This window comes from Stegastes partitus, unplaced genomic scaffold (genome assembly GCF_000690725.1).
Source record: "Stegastes partitus isolate 25-593 unplaced genomic scaffold, Stegastes_partitus-1.0.2 Scaffold1214, whole genome shotgun sequence".
In the NCBI taxonomy this organism is placed as follows: Eukaryota; Metazoa; Chordata; class Actinopteri; family Pomacentridae; genus Stegastes; species Stegastes partitus.
In genome coordinates, this window is record NW_007578945.1 from 73,685 (window position 1) to 90,756 (window position 17,072).

The 17,072-nt window shown below is 45.5% G+C and overlaps 2 protein-coding genes across 2 annotated transcripts; both read left to right on the forward strand.

Moving 5' to 3' along the window:
* The first annotated feature begins 385 nt into the window (after positions 1-385).
* dlb (deltaB) lies at positions 386-5,244 on the forward strand. Its single transcript, XM_008297365.1, has 7 exons — positions 386-459; positions 545-784; positions 946-1,003; positions 1,131-1,388; positions 2,544-2,905; positions 3,283-3,499; positions 3,701-5,244. Exons 1-7 carry the CDS (start codon positions 409-411, stop codon positions 4,414-4,416), a joined length of 1,902 nt encoding a protein of 633 aa, XP_008295587.1. The 5' UTR covers positions 386-408; the 3' UTR covers positions 4,417-5,244.
* A 2,129-nt stretch (positions 5,245-7,373) lies between these two features.
* On the forward strand, positions 7,374-15,910 carry ppp1r14aa (protein phosphatase 1, regulatory (inhibitor) subunit 14Aa). Its single transcript, XM_008297366.1, has 4 exons — positions 7,374-7,632; positions 10,499-10,579; positions 10,694-10,726; positions 14,448-15,910. The coding sequence occupies exons 1-4, from the start codon at positions 7,429-7,431 to the stop codon at positions 14,625-14,627; spliced, it is 498 nt and encodes a 165-aa protein (XP_008295588.1). The 5' UTR covers positions 7,374-7,428; the 3' UTR covers positions 14,628-15,910.
* The last annotated feature ends 1,162 nt before the right edge of the window (positions 15,911-17,072 follow it).

Here is a 17,072-nt window from a genome sequence, read left to right on the forward strand (position 1 = left end):
TATGCCACATTAGGCCAGCTTCTTATGCATATTCCTTGTAACTTTGTCCAGATGTAATGTGGGTTGTCTAAATCCCCAGGCAGGCCCCGCGTGTCAGGCTGCTCCCCTGAGGTCTGCTCCGGCTCCACCTCTTTGACAGTGACGCGCTACCTCAGAGGGTATAAAAACCAATCTGCGCCTTTACGCACCAGAACCCAAACAAGCGTAGTGCCAACAGTAGGACGCAGGAGAAGACTATCAGGAGGATTTAGGAGACACCAAGAGGATCACAGACTTCAGAGTGATGAAACTGTTTTGAGAAACTTTCGCCGACACTTTAAGAGTTTCCTGCAGCATCTTTTGGGAATACTATTGCGCACGGCGAATGAGGACATCCGTTTAGGATTGAAGGGCAAGCTTCAATAAGAAATGGCAAATCTACACCTTAGATACCTCTTGGCTTTGGCCTTAGTGCACGTAGTAAGTTGGCTTCTGTTTATGCTGAAACAACATTCTCAAGTTTTCTTTACGCACTTGATAAGTGACCGTGTTTTTGTCATTACAGGTTGTGTCCTCTGGCGTGTTTGAGCTGAAGATTCATTCATTCCACACGGCGCAGCGCATCTGCAGAAGACACAGAGACTGTCACATATTTTTCAGGATTTGCCTTAAACACCCGGAGGATGTGATCTCCGCGGAGCCGCCTTGCACCTTTGGCACCGGACAAACCAACGTCATCAGGGCCGATCACACCTCTATCTCCAGCAGCGCTCCCATCAGGGTGCCTTTCCACTTCAAGTGGCCGGTAAATGCAAAATCATAGTTACACAAAACGATGCTAGTGATCCTGGGGCTCTGACATTTCATATATCGACAGCAGATCAGTGCGTAAATACCGGCATGATTACGCATCACTGTTGCTGCGCTTGCCAGGCACTGAACGCGCTTCTTCTTTTTCTGCTGCAGGGAACATTTTCGTTGATCATCGAAGCCTGGAATGCGGAATCTCCGACTGAATACACAGGTAGGTTGATATTGTGGCCGATTATAAATGACCAACCGATAAGTCAAAATGTGCGCCTTTTCCACGTGGCACACACACAGTTTCCTCACGAGATGCTGTTTGTTAAAAACTTCCCTTCCACCTGCAGACAACCAAAACAACCTTGTGAGCCGTCTGGCGACCAGGAGGAGACTCGCTATCGGAGAAGACTGGTCCCAGGACGTGCACTTTGGCGAGCAGAGCGAGCTGCGCTACTCCTACCACGTCTTCTGCGACGAGTACTACTTTGGAGACGGCTGCGCGGACTACTGCAGGCCGAGGGACGACACGCTGGGCCACTACACCTGCGACGAAGAGGGCAACCGCATCTGCCTGGAGGGATGGAAAGGAAACTACTGCTCTGAGCGTAAGTTACAATCATATCTACTGAAGTGCCTTTGAGCAAGACACTCAAACCCGGTGGTTTTTGGGTGAAGTTCAGTGACTCACCTGTGGAGGGAGAAAGTTGAATTTCAGAAATAATAACTTCTGTTCTATATAGATTTCCTAATGAGGTATACAATAGAATTATTTGTTATCACATATAATATTCACTGTTAGCACAGAGTGTTGAAGTCAGTTATTCAGTGAATATGTAAAAACCGTATATCTACTTTAATACTACCAGATATTAACTGCTATATGGTGGCAAAAAAACAAAATCTCAACACTTACATTTGATAAAAAGAAATCTGGTAAATTAATATATAAAACAGAATCAAACATGTTTAAAAAATCTTAAAAATCGTATAAAACACACCAAATGAATGCCTTCTTTGTTTGCTGTTATTCCAAACAGTGTCTGTGCTCATGATATTAAGTTTCCTCTGCTCTCCTTTACAATACAAAACCGTGCATGGTCAGCATTTGACAAAAAAAAACAAAAACACACATTTAATGAGTTAAAGAAACTGAGGAAATTTGGAGAACTGAGGGAACTAAAGACACACTTAAAGTGGGACATTGAGGAGCATCATACTGGCAGGAAGCCTCTTTCTCTTTCCATCAGTTGACAAATCTGACTCAAGTTTTGTAAAGGCATGGATTAAAACAGTTTTCATCGTACTACTTAGCGTGTAGTTGATGTTTGATCTCCTGTAGAGACTGTGAGCCGGGAGCTTCTCAGAGTATGCAGAGCATCTCTTTTATCTGAGGGACGTCCTGTAGCGCTGGGTTTGAGTCTTTTGCAAGACAGTCTGTGGTGTTCCATCTGCCTTTTGTTCTCTTACAATGAGAGAAAGAGCTGTGGCCCCTGTGAGACACACACATTTTTCAAGGTGATCTGAGTGTGTGTGTGTGTGTGTGTGTGTGTGTGTACAATGGTGAGGAGATAAAAGAAAGCATTTTTCTCCGGCAGTGTGCCTACCAGCTGCTTGGCTTAATACTTAACCAACAGTGAAGTCTGGAACAGGGCTGGGGTCAGACTGAGGGCCCTGTATGCATGTGTGTGTGTGTGTGTGTGAGATGTATGAGAAGGCGTGCCCATTGTAATCACACACCCTCCCCTCCCTCTCCTCTCCAGCCATCTGCTCGGCGGACTGCAGTGAGAAGCACGGCTACTGCGAGGCCCCAGGGGGCTGTACGTGTCGCATGGGCTGGCAGGGCCCCTCCTGCAATGAATGCGTCCGCTACCCAGGCTGCCTCCACGGGACGTGCAGCCAGCCGTGGCAGTGCAACTGTCAGGAGGGCTGGGGGGGGCTCTTCTGCGACCAGGACCTCAACTACTGCACCAACCACAAGCCCTGTGCCAACGGCGCAACCTGCACCAACACAGGCCAGGGCAGCTACACCTGCACGTGCCGGCCCGGCTTCGGAGGCACCAACTGCGAGCTGGAAACCAACGAGTGCGACAGCAACCCCTGCAAGAACGGAGGCAGCTGCAATGTGAGTGTACAGTGAGATGACATTTGTTCAGCTTGAAGATGTAAGAAGTGCATTAAAGACCATCACAGATAAGATAAGAGCAGCGTACATGGTTCTTCTGAGCTGCATGCAGCTGTGCTAGTGGTGTAAAATACATCTGTTGCACTTGTAGCAGCAAAACCAGGTATCTACAGCATGTGTCTTATAATGGAAACACATTAGGACAAAGAGCTGGTGGTGTGACTGACTTCTGGTCCTGTCAGCCTCTGCTAGTCTACTCCAGACTTTACAGAGTGCATGCTGAATCAAGGGCCTTTAATGACAAATGGAACCGTTGCTTCCAATCCCTGTTTCTAGATCTTTCCTCCTTAACCTGAAGGTTTTTCTTCCTCCTACAGGACCTGGAGAACGACTACTCATGCACCTGCCCTCAGGGATTCTACGGTAAGAACTGCGAGATCATCGCCATGACATGCGCTGATGGTCCCTGCTTCAACGGCGGCACCTGTGTTGAGACGATGACCGGCGGCTACACCTGCCGCTGCCCTCCCAGCTACACCGGCTCCAACTGTGAGAAGAAGCTGGACCGCTGCAGCAACAGGCCCTGTCTGAACGGTGAGTGTGCAGGAGAAGCCTCTGGTGACATCTTGTGGCCGAAGAGCAAACCAGCAACTTTCTGTAGTGAGAAGGTGTTACTGTCAGCACTCCTGCATGAATGCACTTGCAGCAGACATAATCCAATTAACACCCCTTCTTTAAACGACTGGCCACCCCTGATCTATTGGATGCTGAACAGAGTATTTCTCCCTTCTGCAGGTGGTGAGTGTCTGGACCTTGGCCAGAGCATCTTGTGCCGCTGTCAGGCAGGATTCACTGGTGCCAACTGTCAGGTCAACATTGATGATTGCGCCTCGAGTCCCTGCCAGAATGCTGGAACCTGCCAAGATGGTGTGAATGACTACACCTGCTCCTGCACCCTGGGCTACACTGGCAAGAACTGCAGTGTGCGTTCAGATGCCTGCGGTGCCCGTCCATGCCAGAACGGTGGCACTTGCTTCACCCACTTCACAGGGCCTGTATGTCAGTGCCCAAAGGGCTTCATGGGCCCTAGTTGTGAGTTCACGCTGCAGCCTAGTTTCAAGCCTGCTCTGCGCCAAGCCGCCCAGCCTTCCTCCACCACCGTCACCATCTCCTGCATTCTGGCTGTCCTGGTCCTGGTCCTGGTGGCTGGTATTGTCTTCCTGAGGAGGAGGAGGAGACTGCAGGGCAGGAAGCAGTTGAGCGACATTGCGGTTTATAATGACTTGGAGACAGTCAACAACCTGGGAGGGAATGAGAGAGAAGCCTTCCTCGGTCCCAACGGCTTGTTCAAGATCAGCAACAGCACAGCTCGCCTCAGCCTGTCGCTCTGCCCGGACGGCAGGTCTGGCTACAGGCACAACCCCGTGGAGAGCAGCCTGGCCAGGGGGGAGCGTCAGGACTTCATGTGGAGGGACGAGGCCGGTCTGGGCTCTGGAGCAGGGCTCAGATGAAACATGGATGTTCAAACAGGGGTAGAAATATATTAGCACTTGTTGCTCCTCTCTCTTCACGTACGGTGAGGAGAGGCGCAAATCCATGAGCTGAAAACTCATGGTCATGCTGAAGATAATAAACCGTTTAGTGTCAGAGTAAAGGCAAGATTCTGACCAGTGAACTATTAAGATGATTTACAAAGATTATTGAAAATGTGTATGGGGCAAAGCTCTTCCATGTTTAAGACCCAAAGAGACAAATAATACGACTCACTGTTCACAGGACCTACATCACATACCAAATACAAGACGATACAGTACTCTGAAAACCTTTTAAAACCTGCCCAAAACTCTGATTTATTGGGTTTTTCTCTTTAATATGTTCATTTTGTTTATTCTTTTTTTTTTCCACACAGGATTTTTGTTTTGCTTTTCAATCTTCCTTTGGTCATTATTTCCTTATTGTGCGCACCATCATTTTTTATTCTTTCTATTATTTATTTATTTGAAACTTGTGTTTATGGCTCCACGTTGATTGTCACAGATGTAGAGATATATTTATATGATGCTGAATGAAGACCCGGCTGGAGGTTGTATCTGGATGTTTCATGGGCTGTGTGAAATATCCCAAAGATGTAATGTGCAGGGATATAAGAAGAAGAAAAAAGTGCTTTATCACACAAAGTCAGCCTGTACTGTAATTTATAAATACATATATATTATACTACTGATCCTTCATGTGCCATTTTGTGTTTATGCCAAAGTTTGTGTTACGTTTTCATCCATATTATTTAAGTTCATCATGTTGTGGTTGTGTTGTGAAATAAAAGATTTGCTTTTATGCGATTCTGGATGTATGTCTCTATTTCAAAGGCCTGTTCCTCCTTCCACATGGTCAGGAGGTGCAGGTAATATAGAACCACTGGTGCTCTGCTAATGTGTGCTGGTAGTTAATGAGTTGAGGCATCAGGTCTTCAATAGTTTTCTTAATCACTAAATTGTCCCTAAACATCAGAAAATATAAAATGACATTGAAGTACTTGTTTTGTCCAATTCAAACCATAACAAAGGTCAATTTACAATTATATAAAACAGAAAAGCAGCAGATGCTCACCAACACATAACCTTTATCAGACACAATTAAAAGGAAATATTATGTGATGTAATGTGTTATTGTAATGCTATTATCCAGTGAGACAAAAGAAGGCAACATCTAATCCAGCTTTATACGATCATCACCTGAAAAGGATCTGAGAGGTTGTTCTTGTCAAATGTTAAGTGATGGAATTAAAAGAAAAAAGTAATTCTTTAAGCATCTATGGGGTCAAAAATCATCCAACACTGTGATGAAACAGGCTCTCCTGAGGACCACCCCAGGACAGAAGAGCTCCCTCTGCTGCAGCATTAGTAGCCTCAGAAACCAGCAGCTCAGACTACAGCCCACATCGATGGCTCCCACAGTTCAAGCAGCTCAAACATCTCCGCTGTGTGAGTCAGAGCTTCATGGTGGAACTGCTGCAAAGCCACCACTGGTGAGAGACCAGGAGGTAACATGAGGAAATCTGGACTGATGAGCCCAAATGTGGGTTTATTGTTCCGTCCTCTGAGCCTTTGTGAGACGCAGAAGGTGAGTGGAGGGCTTCTGCCTGTGTGGTTCCCACAGTGAAGGAACAGCGACGGGTGGGGGGAGCAACACACCATCCCATCTGGTTGGAGCTTTGTGGGACCATCATTAGTTTTTCAGCAGGACAATGAGCCAGAACACACCTCCAGGCTGTTGCTCCCAGCTGAGACGGTGTGGGAGACGTAATGGAAACAGTGTGTGTTTAAGATGATGCAAACTAATTTATTTAGAAGGAAAAGTGAAAATAAAAGAGGTGCTATGGGACATGACTAAATGTCCTGATGAACTGGATTTGACATGTGAAACAAAAATGTGTTCGTTCAAGGACGTTATAGAAGAACACAGACACAGAATGAAGGTTTCCTGACATCTTTCTGAGCAGAGGCTAAAGGCCTCTACAGATCGGAGGTTATTCTACGTCTGGCTGATGTTCTTTCCAACAGTTGTGACCTTTGACATTATCAGAATGCAAAATGACTCACTATTCCTGTACACTGTAAAACACTTTCAGTTCAGTCAGCTTAGAAACAACCAGTTCCACTGCTGCCTGAGTCAGCTGCACTTCAGCTGATTAACTGATCTGAGGAGTCATGAACGTGTACGACTGACTGAGTTGAAGGTAAATGAACTTGTGAACTTTCAATGAGCCTAAAATTTTAAATTGAAGCAACTAGTCACATCGCCGTGGTTCCAGGCAGACTTGTTTTTGTTTTATAAGTTTAAGGAGTTTCATCAAACAGCACAGAGAACCTTTCACCTTTTTTTTACTAGAGGCTGCTGTAAAGACTTGATGTGAAGCTGCTGCCTGTCACAGTCAATCCATTAAAGTCTGTGGACGTACGGGCTGGATTCACTGTTAACCTTTGTCATATTAGAACTGTGTTAATTATTATGGAAGGAAACACCCTGAAGTCTGAGGGGCCTTTCAGCCGTCTAGCAGTGCATTCTGGGTAGTCTGCTTCATGCTAATGTTTCTTATGAACTTCATTTAATGCACTGAGTGAATTCTCAGCTGTTTATTCATTTACATGTACAGGTACATGTCACTTGTGTGTTTGTTTGCTTTTTTATTCTAAAGATATTTTTAGTTAATTGAACAACAAGTAAACTCTTATATTCACCTCATATAAACCAGAACAGATCAGTTGATTTAACTGGCTTCATGTTTTACAGTGTGGAAACCAGTTGTTCCAGTTCGGGGGTTAAAAAAGGAGCTTAAATGTATATATATGTGTATATCCATACTGTGATCTCAGACATGTAAACAGTTCGGGACTCTCTGTATAGGAACCGTGTAAACAGCCGGCCCAGGAGGAGGCTGGAGGCTGACTGGCCGCCTCCCAGCGCTGCGCTCTGCTCCTCATTGCGCACACACGTCCAACCAGTCCGACCAGTCCGCAGCAGACATGGCAGCCGACCGGACCGGGACGACGCTCGAGGAAAACGTCGAGGTTCATTCATCAGAAATGGGAGAGTTGGAGGATCACGGGTGTAACATCCCGAAGAGACATGCCCGGGTCACCGTGAAGTACAACCGGAAGGAGCTGCAGCGGCGGCTGGACGTGGAGAAGTGGATCGATGACAGTCTGGACCGGCTGTACGCGGGTCAGGTGGGTGGATGAGAGAAACACACTGCTCTGGCTGCTTAAACACTCTATGTTCTAATCACAAAGCAGTCTGTCTGAAAGGGTAAAAAAAAAAAAAGAGAAAAAAAGTTTGTTTTTATTTATTTTTCAATATGTGGAGAAATGAGGCAGGAAGTTTGAGAAACGGAGTGAAAGCTGTTGTGTTTGGACAAGAAGTTGGTGTCAAGGCACTCTGGGATGGCGCCACAGACTCATCTCCAGACCTCCGGTGATCTATGGGTGTTCAGAGGTGGGGCAGCCTCTTCTCCTTACAAGGCCTGTAGATGAGAGGTCCTCTGCTGTCTCCTCCACATAGATCCCTATCTGTCTTGGGGCTTTCTGCCTTACATGGGCAGCGAGGAACTGGGAGAAGGGTGACAGATGAGGAAAAAAAGAGGAGGGAGAGCTGTTGTGAGTCCCAGGCCGAGGTAAACACTGAGCATCTGGCTGCTGAGGCCTCTGACAGGAGGTTCAGATCTCTGACGGCTGCATTTATGGCCATGAAGGGTTTGTGTTGAAAAGCCCAGTTTGTTGATTACAAGAAAACAGAAGTGAGATGATCTCAGCGATACGGCAGCTCTGCTGAGGGACACAGATTTCGGCCCAAGTCAGTACATTCACATCCAGATTATAAACGAGGCAAACGATCATTTGAATCAGTTTTGTTCTTATTGCATCACAATGTTGCATCAAGTCATGCCACACACGTCAGCAGACATTAGACTTTGTGGTCTTATTCTGGGTAGAGCTGGTGGCCTGTAGAGCTGCAGTGTTTGCCCCAGGCCTGATCACACAGGCAGTGCAGTGGTGTGAGCGGGTGGCTGGACGTCCTTTCACTCAGCTGCTACAATGGCTGTTTGTTCAGACAGAACAGGCCACTGTTACAGCGTTACGTGGACATTTTGACTGTTCAGCCTCTGAAGCCTGAACATGCAACTGATGGTCATGCAATGTGTGCAGAAGCTATCAGCTGCTCTCAGAGCTGAAAGTATTTGGTTAAGGTGTCAGGAAATCTGGTTTTATTTGGCGGGCTGTTCACAGATTTTCTCCCTGTCTTATGTAAAAAGACAAAATGTTTTTTCATCTTCACAAGTACCTTCACTGCACGCATGGACTGGATGGACTGGATGGACTGGATGGATTGGCAGATCTTGGACAGACGTATGATCACCAGAGGATGACCCATACTGGCTGTAGTGGTCCTCTAACTCTTGCCCCACTAAGTGTCTGACATTTTTGTTCTTGTTTGTTGGCGCACATGATCACAGTTCTGATTGTTCCTCAAATGCAATCATCACGCCAGACTTTCACTTGTTTGATGACATTTCTGTCACCACATTTCCTGTGAGCCCTTTGCAGCTACGACACCACAGGGACAGTCGTTCACGCACTTGGCAGCAGCGTGAATGAGCAAAAATATACAGAGGCTGACCTGCTGCCATTAACTCTGTATAAAGATGGACGAACGCTCCAGCCAGAGGTTTCCTGAGCAGCTATGTGTGGTTTCTCCAGCTATCACCATCTTGGCAGAGCCTGACTCCTCCCAGGTCCTGGTTAATCCAAAGCAAAGTGGTGGAGCTGACAAAGCTGAGCCCACCTGTCACTCAAAGCAGCCTTAAATCACACCCAGCTGTAGCTTCTAATATTAACATGTGAGTTATATGAAAACTCACACCTTCACAGAAAAACTTGTTTCAGAGAGCAGAACTGTTGGGTTCATGTTGTATCACACTGTACAGATGTTTACTTGCTGTAAAGTTGGACATTTAACATGGGCATAGGGGATTGACTTGGTTTTGGAGCCTCAAGTGGTCATTTGTGGAAGTGCAGTTTTTGGAACCTCAGCGTTGGGATAATTTTTCAGGCTGTTATGATCCTCAAAACACACAGAACGAAAAGCCTCAAAACACGAGTAACTTCTTCTTGAAGTTGGGCAGCTGCTAACGGGAGTTAGCATCGTCTCCACTGAGACGCACATGAGAACTCCCACCGAGTCAGCAGCTGCCAACAGAAGCTACGAAACCCAAAACCCACAGAGCAAGAGGCACCAGACTGTTCAGACTAAACCCCATCCAGCCCGACTGAACGGTTCTGGTTGGTTTTATAGCCAGGTGTGGTGATTGCTGGGTGGAGGAGGAGTGGTGCTGGTCCAATCAGACGGGACCAGAGGCGGGGAGACCAAGGCTGAGAGTAGGTCAGGAGCTCCAGGGCAATCATCACTGATGTCTGGCAGGTGTGGTTCTGGAGCACCGTCTTCAGCTGCTAATTAGTGCTGATTAGCTAATGTTAGCGTTCCTAAACGTCGGACCCATAGTGAACATCACAGCATTGCCACTGTGAGCTGAGGGCAGCGTTCAGGTCCAGCTCAGTCTCCGTCCTGTTATGTTAACAAAGGGTCAGATAAATGTGAACCATGCAGCTGAATCCTGGAGCTGTAAGAGCTACATGTGAATAAACTGTAGATCCAGATCCAGACGTTTTAAACAGTTCCACATGTGTTAGAATCAATCACTAAGGAACATGGACGGCACACAGAACAATCCTTCATCTCAAGCACCGCTGTAGCTGTGAAATACACTGATGTGTTTATATCTCGCTGAGAGTGTCACGAGTTGCAGCAGCGGAAGGACAGAACTTTCCAAACTTTACCTTGATTTAAGAATCAGCTATAGACCTGAATGTTTGACCCTCCTGACAGCCAGCGCTCACACTGGAATAAATGGGGCTATATGAGGAAACAGCAAGAAGAAAGCTCAGATTGTTCAGGGTTCAGAAGAGTCGACCCAGATGATGAAGGTCTGTTCAAAGTGTGCACATCATGGCTCATAAGTATTTCATGTGTCGCCTTCAGGAGAGCGACATGCCAGAGGAGGTGAACATTGATGATCTGATCGACCTGCCTAATGACGAGGAGCGAGTCAGAACCCTACAGGTACCACCACCTCTTATGTTCTTCCTCTTTAATACCATTTCACTGTTAGTGGTCTCATGGTGACGGATAGAATGTGGATGGTTTATGACATTATCTCTTTTTTTTTGTGGACAGGAGCTTCTTCGAAAATGCAACAACAGCACAGAGGTATGTGTTAACCTGACAGTTCCACCCACTGACTGGTAATCCACACATTACAGTCACTGATGTACACCTGCATGCACACAGAGCTGCACCGAGGCTGCAGCATCTGACCCTCAGCCCACCGTCCGTCCACAGGCCTCAACAATAGCTTTCTGTGCTCTCGTGCCCTTTCTCTTTCCATTTCAATGAGGAAACAATGAGTCTTCTTTCTGGACTCAGAGGCTGTCCTGGCAGTGGCCCGGTCAGAGATGCAAACACAGGCAAAAGAGCAGGGAGGGTCAGTGGAGCTGCTGCTGGTCTGGTTCCACCTGCTTGTTAGACTGTGATGTGGAGCGTCACTGAAGTCTGTCTCTAAAGTTTATTAACAACTATGTATGTGTATTGAAACAGTTTCTGCTCCTGTTCATGCAAAACATTCCTTCCCAACATGTTTCCAACAGAAATTCGAGGTTAGAGACTAAACCAGGGGTGTCCAGTCCTGGTCCTCGAGGGCCACAATCCTGCATGTTTAAGAGGTTTCCTTCTTCCAACACACCTGATTCACATGATCAGGATGGTTATCAGGCTTCTGCAGAGCTTGATGATGAGCTGATCATTTGAATCAGGTGTGCTGGAAGAGAGAAACCTCTTAAACATGCAGGATTGTGGCTCTCGAGGACCAGGATTGGACACCCCTGTGGACTAAACGTACAGTCCTTGTTCTGTGCAGAAATCTGTTCCAAAGTTTACCTCAAATGAACACATTTCTTAAATTAAAGCTTTAACAGTTTCAGCTGCTGTCCACACATGTGTGGATATTTTTTAAATCTTCATTTTGTCCTTTTGTCCACACAAAAACACCTTAAGGTCACAGAAAACTGACTTTCTAGAAACCTCCCTCCAGGGCAGAGATACTCAGTGTTTGCATAGTTGATGTGTAAACAAGGAAAAACTGAGGTTTCAGCTTCCTGGAGTCGGAGTGCCGTTACCGGCTTTGTTTACACGTTGTGCGATGGCAGACATGACGGATACAGTCTAACATGCTAACAGGACTTTTCCCCTGTTGTTACTGAAACTGATTTTTTTCAGGCCTCTGGAACCAGCGTTGCTTTCAGGTTACTTATTTCTCTGGATCGGCTCTTGACAGCACTCCAGCTGTGTTTTTACATTTTAATGTGGACTGAGTTTTCCTTTTTCTTTTTTTCTTTTTGAGAGTTTAAAAGCCTCGTTTTAAAAAATACCCATGTACATGTGAATTTTGTTATTCAAATGAAGAGGCTCGCTCTGTCACAGTTTAGCTGTAAGTGCACAGTGACACATTGGTGGGTTTTTACTGTGTTTTTGTGCAAAATGAGGACCAAGGACTTTTGTTGCTCATCATTTGCATTGAAAACTCATTAACGAGGGCTCTCTTCATAGCCAGCATAAAGACGAGGGATAATTACAGCCGGCAAAAGCTGTTTGAATGTAGATGTGGCTCGGTGAGTGCTCTTATACGACAGACACAAATACTTTAAACTTCATTATTCACCTGCAAATAGTCCCAATTCTAAGAAATATGTTGCATCATGATGCCTGGACTTCTTCATAAAGACATGAACATAAAAAACCAGCTTAGGTCTGAAGATCTGTGGACTTTTCACTGCCTATAAAAAGTCTCGGTCAGCAGCTCTGTATATTCCTGTGTCATTTATATTTTACTGCGTGGATTAATTGTAAAAGAACCGTATCATCGACGGCCAAGACTAGAAATAACTGCACCGCTGCTGTCAGCTGAGTGACTGTAAAAGTCAAACAGCTGCACACAGTGAGCAGTGAGGAGGCCTGCAGGTCTGCTGCTGCTCATCCTGTTGCCACAACACGACACATCTGGACGCTGTGGTTCTTATCAGACCCTGGAGCTCAGATTTCACCATCACAAACCAAAAGCAATGAAACATGATTCTGAAACACGTCTGGTATGTGCATCCAGACCACATTCTGCTGACTTCGTTGTGGCGTCTTAGCTGACATATCTTGATGTTGTTTAGCAGCAGCTCATTTATACAACAACACAACGCAGTGGACTAAGTGGGAATTTCCTCCACAGGGGCCTTGAGTTCATCCTCTGGGGATGGAATCAAGACTTTCAAAAACCTCGTCCATCTATGGACACAAGAACATTGAAAACCCTCAAACAAGAATGTGTGGAAAAATAACTAAACTCTACATTTATTCAGCACAACTTTTTTTATTTTTCTACATGAAGACTGATGCTGTTTGTTTTTCAGATAACTGATAATTCAGATACAGATAATTGGTTAATATTGTAGTCGTGGATCCAAATGCTTCGATATAAAGTGTTGTGACAGAACTTCGGACCCCTAAAAATGGCACCTACTCCACCTCATCTTTCATTTGTCGTGCTCAGACCTCCTCCACCGTTCTGGCGATCTGCAGCATCCAACCAGGGCTGTGACTGTCTGTAGCAGTGGTATATGTCGGGGCGCCAAGTCAATGTAAACCGTCTTTGAAATGAGACAGATGCTAGTGTTGAATAGGTTGCATGGTTTTAGTGTTGTCAAGGCATGATCAGGTTCATCTCATGAGGAACAAATAACAAAACACATCTCACACCCAGAAACTAAACCAATCAGTACTCTGCTAGTACAGAACTGAAACGGTGTAAATTAAAAGAAAAACAGCTTTTTAATGAAACCATCCTCAGTTCCAGGTTCTCAGATGTGAATATTTACGAGTTCTCTGGGTTTCTATGAAAGGGAATCGAACATTTGTAGTGTTCACTTTTCATTTGGGCTGTAGGGAATAAAAACGCCAACTTTTCAGTATCTTCTGACAAAAATAACGATCAGCTGCATGGATAATGAAAGAACGGTTCGTGGGTCTCCTGCAGTATTTCTACAGACTGTTCATAAAGCTCGTCCACCATTCTGTGTGTTAGGAATCCAAAGTAAGCCTTGGGTTTGGGGTCGAGGTTTCGGCACATTTTTGGCAAAGCGGGCTGAACAGAAGCATGCAGAGAAGTGATATTTTTTTGTCAGTGTCCATCTCTGTCCTCTCAGTCCAGTTTGTCATTCAGACACTGAGCTCAGTGAGTGTGGCTAACCCAAACCAGTGCGCATGCTTCAGCCTTCCCATAGGCACTGCCAAAACCGTCTGGGTGGAACTCGCGTCCTGGAATTTGTGTTCTGGGAGTAAGTGGATGAATAGACTGAAAATAATTGTCTGGCTCACAGGACGTACTGAACCGAGGAAATCTCCGACCAGAGCAAACGTTACGTAATGAAAGGATCAGCACATATAGAAAAGTGTACATACCTCTACTTTAAATAAAGAGTGAGTGAACTGAAATAAAAGTCCTGAAACAGTCACTTAGTATGTCTCATTTAAAGCAGGTTTGAAAGGAAAGCCCACACATAACAGACGGTAAAGAGAGATTCACTGAATCTGGATCAAATGTGTTGAAGCTACGATCACCAGCACCACATTAAAACCTGCAAAATGCTGTTTTTGTTAATGTCAATGAAGCAAATCAACAACATGTTTGTCCTTACCTCTCACCTGCTCCTGGTCTGTGGCTCTAAACACAGAGCGTTTGTCGTGTCCTTTAAAATCAGCATAGATTTTAAATATTGGGAGTCATCACGTTGAAAACATACAGTGTGGACAGAAGAAAATCCTTTGATAATGGTAGCTGTACTGACTCATGTGAAAGGCCTTCCTGACACTCTGTGTTCGTCCTCAGATGTTCATCAAAGAGCTGGTGGCGAAGCTGGAGGGAGTTCACAAACAGGACGAGCTGCAGAGCGACGGCATCGAGCATCCGGTCATCTGCCACAGCCACTACCGCCACGAGCCCTACCACTTCAACAACCCACAGCAACAACCCTTCCGGCACAAACAAGACCAGAACCAGACCTTCTGATGACCCAGGAACACACACACACAAACTGTTTGACATCAAGACAAAAGGCAGAAATCAGTGAAGGATTAAATCTACTGTAAAACTTTTAATGAACTCGATCAGCCGCTCATATCTGTACAAATAGACCTAAAGCCAGCTGAGCAAAAAGACAGAAATTGGTAAATCACGAGCCTGGCTCTGTCCAAAAGACACAAAGTCCGTCCACCAACACCTCTAAAGCTCACTAATTAATATTAATCACCATGTGGCGTCTCCGCTGGTTGTCTGGCAACTTCAGGGTGGTGACAAGATTCCAGGAAGTCACTGATCCAGGCCAAGAACTAGTCTGGCACGGAGCCCGCCGTGAAACCACCACATGTAGTTTATATACTTCAGTTTATATGTGGATTAAACAAAGGAGGCATCGCATGTTTATACACGTCTGGTCCTATAGACGCCCACATTTATCATCCAATGGAAAAAGTCCATACGTAGTCTTTAGGATCTATAAATGTCAGCAACATATATCAATACTTTAATCTGAAAAAGTGAACAAAAGCCTCTGTAGGTTTACCAGACCTCTAACTCACTGACAGAAAACAAGCTTATTTAGCAAAACGTTCCTCTAAACACTTGTTAAACAGCTCTGTGACGTATTCTGTTGGTGGATAGTTCAATAAAACATGACGTAGAAATAAGTTCTCCCATCTAAAGTCAATCAAAGAGAAGTTAGACATCCGACAAGAGGAAATCAAATAGAAAACAACATCTAATGTTCCACTAACAGCATCCAAAACAGCAGACCACATTTATTAATACGGGACTCTCACTTGTACATGACTGGAAACATCCTTCACCGGCTTATTCTGACTGTCTCACAGCAAAGTAGGATCAACAGAAACATAGAGCTCTTCTTTCTGAGATATGATCAGAGGATGGATTCTCCACCAACGTCTCCGTCTGACTTCACTGCTGAGCTGAACTGAGTCCCGGTTGCAGCTTGTTCCACACAAACAGTAACACTGCCGTCAGACGTGCAGACCTGTAGGACTTATTTAACATCAGTTAAATTAAGATGGTTATTTATTGCCATGATTACAGGAGACAGACGAGGATCCTTCATCCCAGTATGACGTAACACTGGAAGTAATCCTGTTGCATGACTCACACTCTGTGGCTGTTTATTGACGTTTCACTTCTGTTTTTTGGACTGTGTCGTTACTACACGTTCACTAAACTGTAATTCTGCAGAGAGATGTCAGATGTTGGCAGAAATTGCTAATAAAATGTTTTCCTTAAATGTCGGTGCAGTGTTTTTATGTCCAGGCCGGGAGGAAGCGACACCATGTGGCTGATCTGAACAGGACAGTGTTGGAAGAAATATTAACATCTTTTACTGGAACACAACTGGGAGGAAAGTGGGAAACGGCTCGCTGCCCACTGTACTTCTAAAGCTCTTTAATAAATGTGCTTAGTCTTGTGGAGTCTCTCCTGGTGGAATGAGACACCCGGGCTGCTTTATGTTTTTCTTACTTCCTTGCCTCCTCTCTGCTGCCATGACCCAGAAATCGTCTCCTTCCACCATCACAAAGGATCTTAATGAGACACCAGTGGGAGGAGCTAAGAGGAGACACCAGTGTCACAAAAATCACAGACATGCATTTTCTCTATAACAAGGTAAAACTACGATAAAGTAAGAAATGTGTCTGGTTTGAATGAGCCGCAAAATCCATGTAAGGAGATGGAGGCATAAAGGCCACAAGGAGGACAGTACGAGAGCGAGAAAAGATGCAGGTTTGAAATGCATTTTTGATAAAAACACAAATTAATGTACTCAAGGAGAAAATGTGTTTCCTCAGAACATAACTGAGAATGTAGTTGTGCAGGACTGAATACAGTCACTGGTCCAAGCCCAGAAGTCTTCTGGCACACAGCCCACCATTAAACCACAGTTTCATTCATACGTTTGCCTTCTTGGACGGATTCAACAAAAGAACATGGTGACAGACTGTACCGTACAGAGGAGCTGTTTCCAGTCTTTATGCTAAGCTAAGCTAACTCTCTGTGGCCTTTAATGGTTCAGCGTTTTATAAAATCATTTATGGGTAATGTGGGGCTGCAAGGTGGATCGGTGGTTAGTTAGAAGGTCTCTGGTTGGCGTCCTGGTGAGGACACCCGGGATCTTCCTGCGTGGAGTCTCCATGTTCTCCCCGTGCAGCGTGGGTTCTCTCCGGGTTCTCCGGCTTCCTCCCACAGTCCAGAAACATGCTGAGGTTAATTGGTGATTGTAAATTGTCCGTAGGTGTGAATGTGAGTGTGCTTGGTTGTCTGTCTCTAAGTGTAGCCCTGTGATAGACTGGTTACCTGTCCAGGTGAACCTGCCTTCACCCTGAGTCAGCTGGGATAGGCTGGTTACCTGTCCATCACACTGCATCAGAAATCAGCTGCTCAGTGCAGATACATCAG

Bases quoted from the DNA above. Each gene is read 5' to 3' on its own strand.
- ppp1r14aa (XM_008297366.1), top strand. From the start codon at position 7,429: ATGGCAGCCGACCGGACCGGGACGACGCTCGAGGAAAACGTCGAGGTT. The intron at 7,633-10,498 runs GTGGGTGGATGA...TGTCGCCTTCAG, and splicing joins ACCGGCTGTACGCGGGTCAG to GAGAGCGACATGCCAGAGGA. The intron at 10,580-10,693 runs GTACCACCACCT...TTTTGTGGACAG, and splicing joins AGCGAGTCAGAACCCTACAG to GAGCTTCTTCGAAAATGCAA.
- dlb (XM_008297365.1), top strand. From the start codon at position 409: ATGGCAAATCTACACCTTAGATACCTCTTGGCTTTGGCCTTAGTGCAC. The intron at 1,004-1,130 runs GTAGGTTGATAT...TTCCACCTGCAG, and splicing joins ATCTCCGACTGAATACACAG to ACAACCAAAACAACCTTGTG. The intron at 1,389-2,543 runs GTAAGTTACAAT...TCTCCTCTCCAG, and splicing joins AGGAAACTACTGCTCTGAGC to CCATCTGCTCGGCGGACTGC.